The following is a 14,137-nucleotide window of genomic DNA, read 5'->3' as shown; positions in this document are numbered from 1 at the left end:
CAGCTCAGAATCCAACCGTGCAATTTGTTTGCACCCATCAAAGGTTCAGGCAGATTCTAACCAATTCCTGACTGATTCCAACCAGTCCGAAATGGAATTGAAATAGAATCTGCTAGGACCCGATTCAAATGCCAATTCCTTGTTTTAAAACCCCAATTGGGTGCGGATCATTATTGTCTCCTGTTCCCTGCCCAGTATAGTGGTCCAGTTCCACTCATAAGGAACCAAAAATGACGATCTAACCCCCTGCCTGAACACACTGCCCAAAGTAGGTTAAACCATCATTTTGGCCTCCCTATGAGTGGAACTGGACCACTGAACCGGACAGAGCACAGGACAAAGAAAAAAAATTCAACTGCGACAGCTGACCCAAAATGCTGGACGAAACAAAGATATCCCTGGCTAGAAAGGGTGTTTGACAAATAAGTAATTATCCTTGATTGATAAGGGTTGATGTAATGGGTTGGCCTTGCTTTGTTTGTTTCTATTTAAAAAGGCTAAAAAGAAAATTGCCCTGTAAAATAGGATTTTTTTATTTTTATTTTTTGGCTATTTGCTTTAATGTAAAATACAAAATAACATTTAAAAATAAGAAAAGGTTACATTGAGTAAAATCTTCATGTAAAGTATCATTTGCAGGGAAAGTTTTACAAGGGTACAAACAGGGCCATTATAGAAAACTCTCAAAATGGTTTACGGGTGCCGAAGGTTTTATTGCAATGAAGCACAGTAGCATGAACTGCACAGTTCAAACATGCATCCCTTTAAAACCTATGAGCCCTCCACAAAAGCCTGAACTGTTCTTGAAAAAGATGGAACCGTAGATACAAATAAAATGGGCATAGGATCACAAGAACAGGTGCAAACTAATAGAAGGATAAAACTAATAAAAAATATGAAAAGAGATATCAACAGTTGCAAAAAGGGTAGCATGCACCATGGAAGGCAGGTTCTCAGAACCTGGTTTCTACCTGATTATCAGTTCAAACTCGGGCAGAGTTGATTGTTGAACTAGCATCTACAGCAGTCCCCTCCAAAACCGAAAAATCTGATGGCCCAACAGTGTCGATGAACCCTCGTACTGACAGTGCTGGTACAGATGCATTTTTTCCCAGCAATTCATGATCTATGAAGATAACAACCACTGTAATATCATCATGGAAGAACCGTCGGATACCCTTTTCAACCTTCTTGAGGTCATCATATCTCATTTCCCTCTTCTTAGCTGCCTCGCTCAAAGCTGTTCGGATCAGTCGCTTAGCTATTCCCTGCCCACCCATCAACAGGAGAAATTTGAAAATGAGAATTCCATGACCAAAATGAAGAGGAATGCATGAGAACAAAAGCACAATGGAGAACAACATACTGCTCGTGGATAATTATACACAATCTCAGCAGCTTCCTGGTTTGTCATGTGTTCCCAAAGCCCATCCGACGCAAATATTATAAACTTATCTTGGGGTCGGATGGGTCTTGAATATATGGATGGATCAGCTGTTAGAACTGGCTTCTGTAGTGGCTCTGAAAGCCGAAACCGTGGGAATGATGGATCCATAACGAACTCTGGTTTCTTCAAGTATGCATCCCCTATAGATCTAGACACCTACAGACAAGACCAATGGAAGATGGACAAGAGATGAAACAAATGTTATGGGCAAATAGATTATAAATGTTACTTCTACTAGGAAATAGAACAAGGCAAATATTTGGAAAATGTGAAAAGTTTAACATGAGACCACATGCAAATTAAGATAGACTTGCCAAAGCTGATGCATATAAAAGATGCACAGAGGAGACACATAACTAGAAAAGATACATTTCTTCCAATTACTTAATTATGTTTTCAGCAAAAAATATCCTGATATTGTTCAAAGGGCAGAATGTTATGATATTACAATTTGAAGGTGAGAACATAAATCCATACGATTTGGATTTGGATCCTATGTATGATGTACAAAACTACATATGCTTCTGAAATTTTAAAGGTAGGTAAACCCAAAAAGCAATGACTACAATTTTGCACATTGCATGAAAAGTAACCTTGAAAGAACCCAAAATGATTCAGGGAGTACATGTCTACACACTCACACAGGCATGTGTGCAAACACATGAAGGAGCGATTGGGGAGGATGAATTCCAAAGTTTACTGCAGCAATGGCAGAAACTATAATCTTTCCATCTGTTGTTGAAAGAACTCACTTTTAGCTTTAAAACTTGTTTCTCTAAGAGAATCTTCAGAGTTTTGCGACTTGAGTTGGTAATGAAGAGGTGGTATATACTTTATTAAAACATTATGAAAACATAAGAAAGCTCTGTTGGGTATTAACTTCAATTCAATGAAAGAACCTCATATGCTGATATTCATGGTCCAGCATTGTAAATGTTATTATTTTTGTTCATCACCAGATTTTTTCCATTTTATTTTCCTTTTTCAGTTACCACTTACCAAATACGTCCTCCACAGGTCGGCAGGTCCTACAGTTTATGATCAAGACTCTAATCCACCTTCTTATGGTTTAGAAAAGAAAAGGATCCAATTCAAATTTAAAAACAACACAGTTGACTCTTCCATCACCTTGAAAGACCAACTGCTAGCTGTGGGAAGCTTCTAAACATGCTAATTAAGCATAGGGACCTCAGTTACACCTCCAGATTCTTATATTGCTACCACTCACTAGTAATAGCTATGGTTACATCATGATAAGGTATTATACACTTTTGTAGCTTTTACATTTTTTTGCAAGCACCATAAACTATTATACTTTTTGTAATTTTCTTTGTTGCAAGCACGATCCATGATGTTTTTATGGTAGAGGTTTTCATTTCTTTATTTCCCAACATTTCTAATGGATTAGACAACCCTACCCACACAATTAATATTAATTCTTTAAGTCCTTCCATAGGAACTAAGAATTCTCTCACGCACAAAATCTTACATTTAAGTCATTTCTTTTATGGATCATTTCCACAAGCAAATTACCCCTCTAAACTTCACAAAATAAATAAATATTCTCTCACATTTTACAAACACAGATTTCATAACCCTGGAAAAATTACTGAGAAAAAGGAATTTTACCTCAACCAATAGTTAAAAGTGTTTCATCATTAAACAGCAAGAGGAAGTTAGTCTTAGATCAGACTCAAAACGAAGTATAAAAATTAATAAATACTAAGAATTTATAATCAAACATCATACGCACTTTGTACTATTGATTGTACAGAGGCATGAACTGGAATCTGCCAACTCCTTTTTAGAATGCACTGTGAGTTAGAAGATGATGAAACATTTTGGAGCTATTAATTAATTTACTCAACTCCAGAGAAGTCTCAAGTACAATGCATGCACATCCTACTAAAATCAATGCATGATATCTTCTCCTGAATCAAATGGGCAATTTTTAAGTTCAATATTGTTTTCTTGAAAGACATCCTGGGTTCTGTGTTGAGGCGAGCATTTTTTGAATCCTGTTGCACTCTTGCAAGGATTGTGATAGAGAACAATCTCAATGATTCTCTTGATCAGTTGCTCTTATTCTTCACCAGTTCACTTGCTTTGGTCATCACAGGTCAAGAAGTTTTAGCGCCTTGGCCCTTTTCTTCATTGTTTAGGGAAGCTACCTCCATTTCACTTATTTGTAACTGGTTTCAGCTAATTATAGCATCAAGTTGTCTTTGTGAGGGGGTGTTGAGTTTATTATCTGTTTACAAGGCTCAAATCATCCAGAAGGAGAGATGTAACACCTCAAAACGTCTTTAAACTCCGAAGCAATGAAGAATATATAATTGTTTTTATCGGAAATAAGAGAACCATTAAAAGAACATATCATAATTGGTTAAAAAATGAACATACCCTCAAACCCTCGGGTGCATAGCAGGAATAATTCAAGGTCCCCCACTCCTGAAGGATTTGAGAAGCTAAGCTTTCATGCTACTCATTGGGCAGTCCCAGTCTAGTGGTTGCAGGAATAGGAAAGAAAGCTTCAAGTTGAATTGTGGGTTTTATTGTCCAATCAATGAAAGTGATTCATCCAGGACTGAGCTTTTATCACAATGCATTGATTGGATCATGGAATCAATGAAAGATTATCTAATATCATAGTTGAAGGTGACTCCTCCAATGTCATTTCATGAATAGGAATGCTGAAGTGGGAACATGGAGATTTTTTCACATTGTTAGAAAAAAAATATATATTTATTATTTATTCAGACCTAGATGCGTTAATGACTTAGCAGACCCATGAGGGAACTTTCTAAGTGATATGGCTGAATCAGTGAGTCACTGGTTCAAAAGGGGTGATTCGGCCATAAACCTTAATGTTCCTGAGTGGAACATCAATACAATAATACAAGATGCTATCTCTCTCTCTCTCTCTCTCTCTCTCTAACAAAAAGCAACAACATAACAAACAAATTTATGTTATACATACATTTGATAGGCAGAGACTACTAAAAGGTAAGTAGGGAACAAACCTGGATGATGCCTTTGACACGCCATACCCCATGCTTCAGGACAACAATATGTGAATCATTTGGATGCAAGGACCTGAGTTCCTGTCTAACCTCCTCCATACTTGCATTATGATCACTCGTCAATTGCTCTGCGACAATGTTATTTGACCTACCTAAGCAACCCACTACAGCTCTAGAATCACCCAAGTTAGCAACATATAGTGTTCCTCTCCAGACAACTCCAACCAAACAACAAGAACCCATAGCAGCAATTAAAGGCTTAATTTGCCATGTTCTACGCACAAGAGTAAGAAATCCTTCCTCTGTTGCAGAAAACGCATTTCTCAGAACATCTTCAGAAATAGTTCCATTTTCTCGAGCAAGCCCTATAAAATAAACAGCAATTTAGAACTAAAAACTATTTATTTGACTAAAAGCATCTCAAGGTACAGAATAATTTCCACTTTATAAACAAAAAAGGGGTTTGGTTTGGGGATGAAGATTGAAAACTTGAGCAAGAGTAACGATCCAGTAAGCTCAAGGTGAATTGAGATTACACTATCAATCACTTGCACTGCACATTCATAACTTGGAAACATACACAATCCAACCGAGCACTATCAATAGCTTGAAATCTTCGTCTTATAAGTAACCAAGGAAGAATTACCGAAATATAAGAGGAACAAAAGCAATGGAGATAATAATAATTAAGAGAAACCACTTACTCATCAGATGAAGGAAGAGATGATCGCAGACGAAGCGTGAAGCTTCGGGACCACCATGACCGTCATAAACCCCGACGAAAGTGGCATAGGAGCCTGTCTCAACCTGGCTATGATCCTCAAGGATCTCGTTAGCTTGGACGATGGCAATTGAAAACTCTCCCAAATGATGGCGGTCAAGGTCTCTGTACCACAGAAGCGCGTCGCCCGTTCCGTCCTCATCATCCTTGCTCATACGGGCGTACAGCCGGACCGGGCGCCAGCAAATCGCAACAAGCCTTGCCAACCACGAAAACATCCCTCATTTCCTCCAGAGATCAACCCTAGAATGCTTCAGGGTTCTCTGTGGCAGCCTTCTTTGGTACCGATTGGTGGTCTGGGATTGTAACTGGTGTAGGTTGATGATGTTCACCCCTGTGATCCTTTCGGTTGGGTTATTGTTGTGACGAGAATATCAAGGTTTAAAGTATCGGTATCGGATATCGTATCAGTTGGGTGATTTTAAGAGATGTATCGTATCATATCATATCGTATCGTATTGTATCAAAAATATGTATCAAACACTATAGATATACATGCATAAAAATGATTAAGATACACATGAAAATATACTTTTGAAAACAAAAATAATATAAATAAGCAATATTATATAATAAGTATCATCCATAAACACTAAAATAGAGAGTAATATATAACCAAACAAGTACATTAAATTGAAATTGTTATAAAAGATGAGGTTCCTTACATGTTGTAATCGTCTATAACCATAAAGAGTATTGGATGATGCAAAGGATGAAGTTGTCGCACTCCTTGATTCGTTTTTGAGTCCGAAAATATGAAAAATCAAAATTCAATGCAAGATTTTAGACTTTGAAGATTTTAGTTTCGAACTGAAATCGAATTTTACCCTCGGTAGATACAGCCAAATCCCAAAATCTGGAACAATTTGAATGACCATTTTTAAAGTAATTAGAAGATCTCAGACTTGTTGGTTCCAGAAAAAGACAGAATTTAGGAGACTTCAGATAGCAGCAGCAGATCTGGAAGCCATATCAGACCCAATCTCTGGTCATGTGCTTTCTCTTAGGAAGGAGGGTCTTTCAATCAATCCCTAAAAGATGGCTTAGATCTGATTAAACTGATTAGTCTCGGGTGCACACAAATTAGACTGAAAATAGAAGGAAAACAGGGGTACCGCAGGTATTCAAATCAGTGATTAATGAGGTTTGTGATATCAGGAAGTGATCACCAATATGATTAACTAGAACTAATAATGAATTTAAAGCAACCAATTGATTAAAACCCAAGGGCATAAATACTAATTGATGATGGGGGTATTAAAACAATGTACCTTGATTGCTTAAACAGAGTAAAGGAAGAATGATAGATAATAGATATATAATAAGGCTTCCACTAACAGGATCAGCTTCTCACTGCCATGGCTGAATCGCACAGTGCTATTGAATAACTCAAAAGTTTTATTAATCTTCAACCGTTCTCTGCCTTGACTGATAAGAAGCTTTTATATAAAAATGGGTAAGAGATCGTTGTCTGGTCATGTAGTGCTTGCACCAGCATGGGGGCCAATGATAGCACAACACGCACTCTCTGGGGCATCAACATAGATGCGATTTTTTTAATAAATGAGGGGGGGTAGGGTGGCACTTTTGCACGCTCCTGTGTGTGTCTGGGCGCAGGAGTCACACGACCGATCAGGTAGCGTTCTTTTCCCCATATAAAAACTAGAAACAGAATCCTAATCTGAATAGGAAAATAATAGGGCCTATTACTACTAGCAACATAAATTACATGAATTTTTCTCGTCTCAGGTTCCCTGTCCGGTTGGGTTCGTTGGTTCCTCTCATAGGGAGGGCAAAAATGACAACCTCACCCCACCCAGGTAGTGTGTTCGGACAGGGGGTGAGGTCGTCATTTCCAGTCCCCTATGAGAGAAACCTACGAACCTGACCGGGCAGGGAACCTGAGAGGAGTTAAGTCCTACATTACATAGGAATAATTCTAATCCTAAAAGGAAAATATACCCACACGCAGGTGAGAGTGAGAGTTCAACTTAAAAAAAATTACTTGAATTAAATAGAGGACTACTAACTAATTAACTAAGCCAATAACTAAGCCCATGACTGGGCTTGGACTAAGCTCACGAATTGGATGAACTTAGCCACCATTGATTGAGCTGGCCTTGCATGTTCTCCTTCTCCTTGTTCATGCAGCAGTGACTTTGTAAATCCAGTGAGGAACTTGAATGCTAGAACTAGAACTAGGTTTTGTAAGATCCAAGTATAGTTTTGTTGGTGCATTTGATGATCCTGGCTGGGGAGCCCCCCTATGGTAGAGGTTAGCAAACAAGAGCCTCACTTGGGTGGACTGGTGAAGGGGTGGTGCTCATTCAACTACTTTTGGAAAAGCTGATTGATATCACAGAGGGTTTCCTAAAGAGAATTCTTGAAGGACACAACTGCCTTTATAATGACCATCAGCCCGCCCTCCCTCTATTGTTTTTGCCAGGAAGCTTGCTCCAAGTGCTTTGGGGAGCCTTTTTTACAGCAGGCACCAATTCAAAGTTCTTCGGGTATTGACTTTTGATCATTGAGCTTTATTGCTCAATGGGAACCCAGAGGTTCTGGTTGTTAAAAAATGGGATCTGGATCTGGTGGAGCAAATGATTCTTATGCCTTGCATGTTGGAGGTCTTCTCCAAAATGCTTTAATTATGGTGTGTTACCATGATATTGAAGAAGAAGAGATTGGTTATCACATGCTTTAATGTATGATACCTTTTGTCACAAATTGCTCTCCTTTAACTTCATTTCTGAAAGATACAAGTAACTGCTATATAAGCAATTTTCTGTACAGACTCTAGCTTTCGGGTATTAGGGTATTCAACATCCATTCTTGTATCATAATTTAGGTATAGTATTCATCACACACAAACAGCTGAAAAGACTAAACATTTTGTTACTCCCTAAGCAATGTCCGCAACATCCATGTCCTTCGTTCAGGAATCACTTCTACAAATGACAGTCTCCAACGTACCAGGGCCAGTGTGAATTTTCTTCTGAGCCTTCACATACATCGATCTTCTGTAATGTCTGGTATTGAGTCCAACATAGCTTGACAATTCTTCATACTATAGGGTTTATCTACTAAAAAATCAGTAGGAATGACAGTACTAGTACATGATACTGGTTGGTTGGATGAAGTGGGAGTGGTACTGCCTGCTCGGTCCATTTTCCAATTAAGATACCTGCTAAATTTTGATGCAGAAGTAGCCAATGCTTTTCCCGTACTCTTCTTCCTATGATCTTGAGGTGTTCTATCTAGCCTCCTCCGTTTGTCTGCAGTAGGAGTCACTTTTTCATCTTTTTCATCTCCATCAGTTTCTTCTATATCATCTAAACCGACATAGCAGAGGGATCCCTGGGTATGAGGTAACTCATCCTCAGGCTCATTATGATAAATCCAGAGAATCTTAGGTGGGAGCAGTACACACAAGAAGAACAACACTCGAATTAACGTGGTTCGGTCTATGATATGACCTACATCCACCAAGAACACTTCCACATTCCTTGCGTTCCATGGAGAAATCCACACAATAAATAATACAAGCTACCATCCCCTCAACCCCAAGGATCACGATAAAAAATCCTCTAAACAAGGAAACCCAGTACAATCAACAATAGCCCTACCCCATATATACAATGGAATCAATTAAGATCAATCAACATAATCTTACTATCTATACAATAGCAATCGGATATTATCCGCTAACACATTAATGACCCTAGGAGGAATGTCAATTGTAATTTGACTCACTCCTCTATCTCCCCGAGCACGGTGTTCCGAATAAATGTCGACTGTAATTTGACTCGCTCTTGTTACATCCTACTGGAATTTGCATAAACATAACTAAATGGAAGAGGTATTGTAATAAGGTCCTTACAAGTAACAAGAAAAGTACTATTTATTCACTTGCCTGGTTTCATCTCAAGTGAGTTTCTTTCTCCATCTGATGCTTTGTTGAAAGGCCAAGGCTTGAAACCTCTCTTTAGCAATTTCTCAACCTCCTCAAATTGCAGACCTTTGGTCTCTGGTACATTGAAGTAGACGAACACTAGACTCAAGAAAGCAAAACCACAAAACAGGAGAAACGTGTAGGCCGAGCCTAGAGCTTGAGTTAAAGACAAGAATGTTATACTAACAATGAGGTTTGATACCCAGTTAGCAACAGCGGCAATGCCTCCGCAAAATCCTCTATATCTCAATGGGTATATCTCTGAGTTTACAACCCAAGGGAGAGTTCCCATCCCAGGTGCATAACAGATAATGTAGAGCCCCAAGCCCACTAATGCCAAGAGTCCAAATCTGCTTGGACATCCTGTTGTGAACCATACACCACCATATTTGCCTTGGCATGAACTCTTTGTTCCACCATTTGAAGCCAAACATGCACCAGATTGAAGCTGAATTCCAAGTGAAACCATGAAAACAATGTTTCAACTAGAATATGATATCTCTTAGGTAGAGAATCTAGATAATCAAATAACTGAAATGGATGAAGAGTACTTACATTATTGCCTCCGCTAGCACAGAATGCACAGTCTATAGATCCTTTCAAGCAAGTCATACAATTCCAAGTTGATGCATCTGAGGCTGTAAGGTAGTTCGGACATGTACTATTTGCACCAAATTTGGTAGTCGAATCTAACTTATTAACTGCAGGAGCATGGGTAGCAGCTAAATCGAACACAACAAATAGCACGAGGAGCCAAAAAATGATTCCAAACAAACTGAGAAGCAGCAACTTCCTCCTCCCAATTCTATCTACAAAGAATATACTAATAATGGTACCCACAGCATTGAGACCGGAAGTAATAAGAGAGAGAGCCAGAGCTGTCTTATTGGAAGCATATCCAGCCAATTGAACTATGGTGGGACTATAATACATGACACTGTTGATTCCAACAAACTGTTGAGCCACTTGCAACCCAACACCAGCAATAAGCCCTCTACGGACAACCACATTACCCCATGCTCCACCAATTTTACTGAATAGGTTACCATCACCAACGCTACTCTCCTGAGCTATTTCATTTTCAATAGATGCTCGTAATGCCTCCACTTCGTCGTGAACTTCATCTTCAGGATATAGTTTCCTCAAAACGTCTATGGCTTCATCTTTTCTGTACTGTTCTATTTTTTTATGGGAATAGGAACAAATTGAGAAATTTTGTTTGTAAGAGCCTCAAGCCAGGGTTTTCAAATATTTCTTTTGTATGATGAGAATAGATTATATCTTAAGGTAGAGGTAGACTAAAGGTTTCAAAAACCTTTGTGTAGACCTAGTCTGAAAGTTTAACATAGAAAACAGCCATGAAAGATAATTTCCAACAATACCTGTCTGGAGAGCCACCTAGGGGACTCTGGAAGGGACAACATCAATACAAATTGAATCAGAGCTGGAATTGCTGCCACTCCAAGCATCCAACGCCAAGTTCCATCGACCTGAGATTGAAAAAAAAAATAAAAATTTATTAAACTAAGTAGGAGATATGATCATCTTCTTTTAACTTAAATGTACTAAATGTATGTACCCTTGTGAAGGCGAGATTTATAAGGTATGACAAAAATTGTCCTCCTGTAATCAACAAACCATTCATGCTAACAAGAGCCCCTCTAATTCTAGCAGGAGAAGCTTCTGAAATGTAAAGAGGTGCAGTCATGGAAGCCATTCCAACTCCCAACCCAACAAAAAATCTTCCCAAGATTATAACTCCAGGACCAGGTGCAAAAGGCATGATTATTGCACCAACAAAGAACAAAATGTCTGTTCCCAAAATTGACGTTTTTCTTCCAAACCTATCATTCATCCATCCACCAATTCTAGCACCAAATATTGCTCCAGCTACTGCCATGCTCACGATCATTCCCTATTGATGAATATATATATATATATAAGAATTAGATGTTAAAAAAGGGGGCATAATTCCATTATATTTTGTTCAATAAATGTGTTGTGAAGAAGGAATAGAACCTCTACACTCTACCTGTAAAATTGTTTTCTTGTCAACAGATGGAAAGTCATCTCGAATGTAAAGAAGTGCACCAGAGATAACTCCTATACACCAATAAGGGAAAAAGAAGGGGGGGAAAAAAATAATTTTGTGAAAACTCTTATCAATTCATGGAGGATGATCTAGTTCACGGTATTGGTCGCCTCAATAATGATACATGTCAGCCGCATTGGGCTGTATTGCTACCGACCATTGTGGTCCCTACTAACAATACCATCCTGTGCACTGCCATTGGTGTGGTGTATTTCCTGAGATCAAAGCAAGTTTGATACATTCTTACCTGTGTCATAGCCAAAGAGAAGACCTCCAATGCCAGCAGACAAGGCAAGGCGCATGATAAAAGGCTGCTCCCATGTTGTAGTTAAGCACTCTATGTAGTCTGTAGCTTCAGCTTTGTGAACCCCTCCCTCCACCATGTTTGATACAGGTGAGAACTTCTTAAAGGATTTAATTTTTTTGGTAAACATCTTCTAAAATTTTTTCTCTTCTTTTCTTTTCTTTTCTTTTCTTTTCCCTCCAGTTGATGAGTGTATCGGGATAGTTGGGATGTTCAGCAATGATATGTAAATCTTGTATAAGGGGTCCCTTTTATATATATTTTTGTGTCCGAGAAAATTGCTTTCCCCACGGCTTATCCTATTTTAGATATCATTTCTACCGTTTTAGAAAAGATGAGACAGGTAAGAAAGCAAATCTGGATTAATCCTTTTAACTACAACACTCCTGTTACACTGGAAGGCTGCCATTTGTCATTTCCTAAATTGAATACTTTATTTGTGGTGTTGCGGTCGTTTCGATTCTTTGTTCTAATCTTATCAAAAAAAAAAAAAAAAAAAAAAAGACTCTCTTTTCTAATCTTACAATCATCCATTTATCTTCTCTTTCATCCTAAGTACTGTAAGCTCGAGTCCGGATCCTCTCCAACTAACTCTGTGGTGTAATTAGGGATGTAAACGGATTGGATTCGGCACGTATAGTGCTATATCCACATCTGCATTCGATTAGTTATCGGTCGGATTCGGATAGTACTAAACGGATACGGATCGGATATTTTATCCAATTACATGTAAATATAGCTTTTCGGATAGCTAAAGCCTATCTGTATCCGCATCCGTTTAGCTTTCAGACGAATTCGGATAGTGCTAAACAAATATGGGCACGAATGCGAAAACGGATTTCGGCTATTCATTTACACCCTTAGGTGTAATACACTCTTTCCAACTATAAATAATGTCCCAACCGTTTAAAACTTTACCTAAAAATCGTTCAAGTTTAATTTGAAAGCTTTGATGAAACAGTTTAACATGGTTTGAGCCTTTGAGGTATTATCGCATTGCGCCCGATATCCCATGGTTTGAGGTATCGGTATCATATCGTTCGTATCGAGTGATACGTAACGGTTTTGTCTATGGCTGATCCCGATACTGTGCAGATATCGTATCAGTGACAAGGTATAGACAAGGGGTAAAATAGTCAAAAATCCTCTTTTAAAGGGAAATCAAGGGCAATTTTGTCCAATACGACTACTCATTGTCGATATCATAGTGGTATCGTATCGGTTTTGGAAGTGACCGATACCTGATCCGATACCGTTCACTAAACCATGGGTACCGTAGGTCACCGATCCCGATTAGATCTGTTTTTGTAATCGGTATCGGTCCCTGCTTCCTTAAAAAAAATTATTATTTTTTTTTGCATTTTTACCCTTGTTTGTACCGGTCCACCAATGCGAGATCAACCAGGAATTGGTATTGGTCTCCACTGATACTAGTACGAATTGGCCGATCCAAGACCGATTCTTCAAACCATGATCCCGATATTGTGCCATACCATATTGGCGAAATGGTACAAACAAAGGGTAAAATAGTTTTTTAAAAAAATCATATTTTATAGAAAATCAGGGGAAAACTTGTCCGATATGACCGATTGTGTCGATGACATGCACTAAGGGAGAGAGAGATATTTGAGTGTCTATCTTAGTTACCTATTTGAACGCAAGTCACATTCAATGGATTCCTATAAAAAAAAAGGGAGGGAGAGAAAAAAAGTAAAAAAATAGGTAAACGAAGTGAACTCTCCGTGAATTAATAAATACACGTGGCATTAAGAGAGGGACATTGGAGAGGAATCCTTTTCAATGTTGTTGGAGAGGATCCGGACTCGGATAGTTGGAGAGTCCGAATCTTCTCCAGCGCACTAGTGTGCAATGTGCATCGAACGGTTGGAACTGTCCGGCATGCATCCCAACGACAGCTAGAATCTTGATTTGCAGAGGTTATTGATAAGTTTCACAAGAAAGTTAGAGTCTTGATTTGGAGAGGTTATTGATAAGTTTCTCACAATGTGTATCCAAATTCAAAAAGCATGAATGAAACACCACCCTCCCCATGGTATTAGGGTATGTTGTGCTCCTCTCACATAAAAGATTGGCTTCACTCCAACTCAAGGATTCAGATATTGATATGGTCTTTGCCTATACTGATCCAATATCGGTCTCCTTCAATACCGATCTAATATTGATGTAGATCGGTACAAATTGGTCAATTTTACCCCTAATTTTCATTTAAAAATTTGTGTTTTTTTTTTAGTTTTTTTTTTTATAACAATTATACCATTGATTCGATGATACCTGATTCAGGATCGGCCTCCACCAATACCGATACCTCATTCCATGCTCCAACTTGACCAGATGAAACCATAGACTCATTACTATATCAGCCATGTAATTTTTGTGTTATAGTTCGCTATATTTTGGCTCAAATTTATTAATTTTTGGGGAAGGTATTCATACACTGGAGATTCTCCCATCAACTCCATCATATAGAGGGGACAAGGGTTTTTACATCATTTCGGATTAGCATTTATGCCAATCTGA

General features: G+C 38.5%; 2 protein-coding genes across 2 annotated transcripts in view; both read right to left on the bottom strand.

Annotated features, from left to right (window-relative positions):
- Positions 1-606: 606 nt before the first annotated feature.
- The window catches only part of LOC122641807 (probable protein phosphatase 2C 25), a 34,589-nt gene continuing 21,058 nt past the window's right edge, over positions 607-14,137 (bottom strand). Inside the window, exons 3-6 of the mRNA XM_043835108.1 lie at positions 5,175-5,512; positions 4,471-4,835; positions 1,367-1,603; positions 607-1,268 (exon numbers count right to left, since the gene is read on the bottom strand). Coding sequence (XP_043691043.1) covers positions 984-1,268; positions 1,367-1,603; positions 4,471-4,835; positions 5,175-5,469 — 1,182 coding nt within the window. The 5' untranslated portion in view covers positions 5,470-5,512 and the 3' untranslated portion in view covers positions 607-983. The remainder of the gene's footprint in view (positions 1,269-1,366; positions 1,604-4,470; positions 4,836-5,174; positions 5,513-14,137) is intronic.
- Positions 9,145-11,679, bottom strand: LOC122641805 (inositol transporter 4-like). Its single transcript, XM_043835107.1, has 7 exons — positions 11,543-11,679; positions 11,236-11,306; positions 10,783-11,118; positions 10,586-10,693; positions 10,142-10,376; positions 9,759-9,841; positions 9,145-9,651 (listed from the first exon to the last, which is right to left on the bottom strand). Exons 1-7 carry the CDS (start codon positions 11,676-11,678, stop codon positions 9,157-9,159), a joined length of 1,464 nt encoding a protein of 487 aa, XP_043691042.1. The 5' UTR covers position 11,679; the 3' UTR covers positions 9,145-9,156.

The sequence above is a fragment of the Telopea speciosissima genome, chromosome 10 (genome assembly GCF_018873765.1).
Source record: "Telopea speciosissima isolate NSW1024214 ecotype Mountain lineage chromosome 10, Tspe_v1, whole genome shotgun sequence".
Lineage (NCBI taxonomy): Eukaryota > Viridiplantae > Streptophyta > Magnoliopsida > Proteales > Proteaceae > Telopea > Telopea speciosissima.
This window is presented reverse-complemented; position numbering and strand designations above follow the sequence as displayed.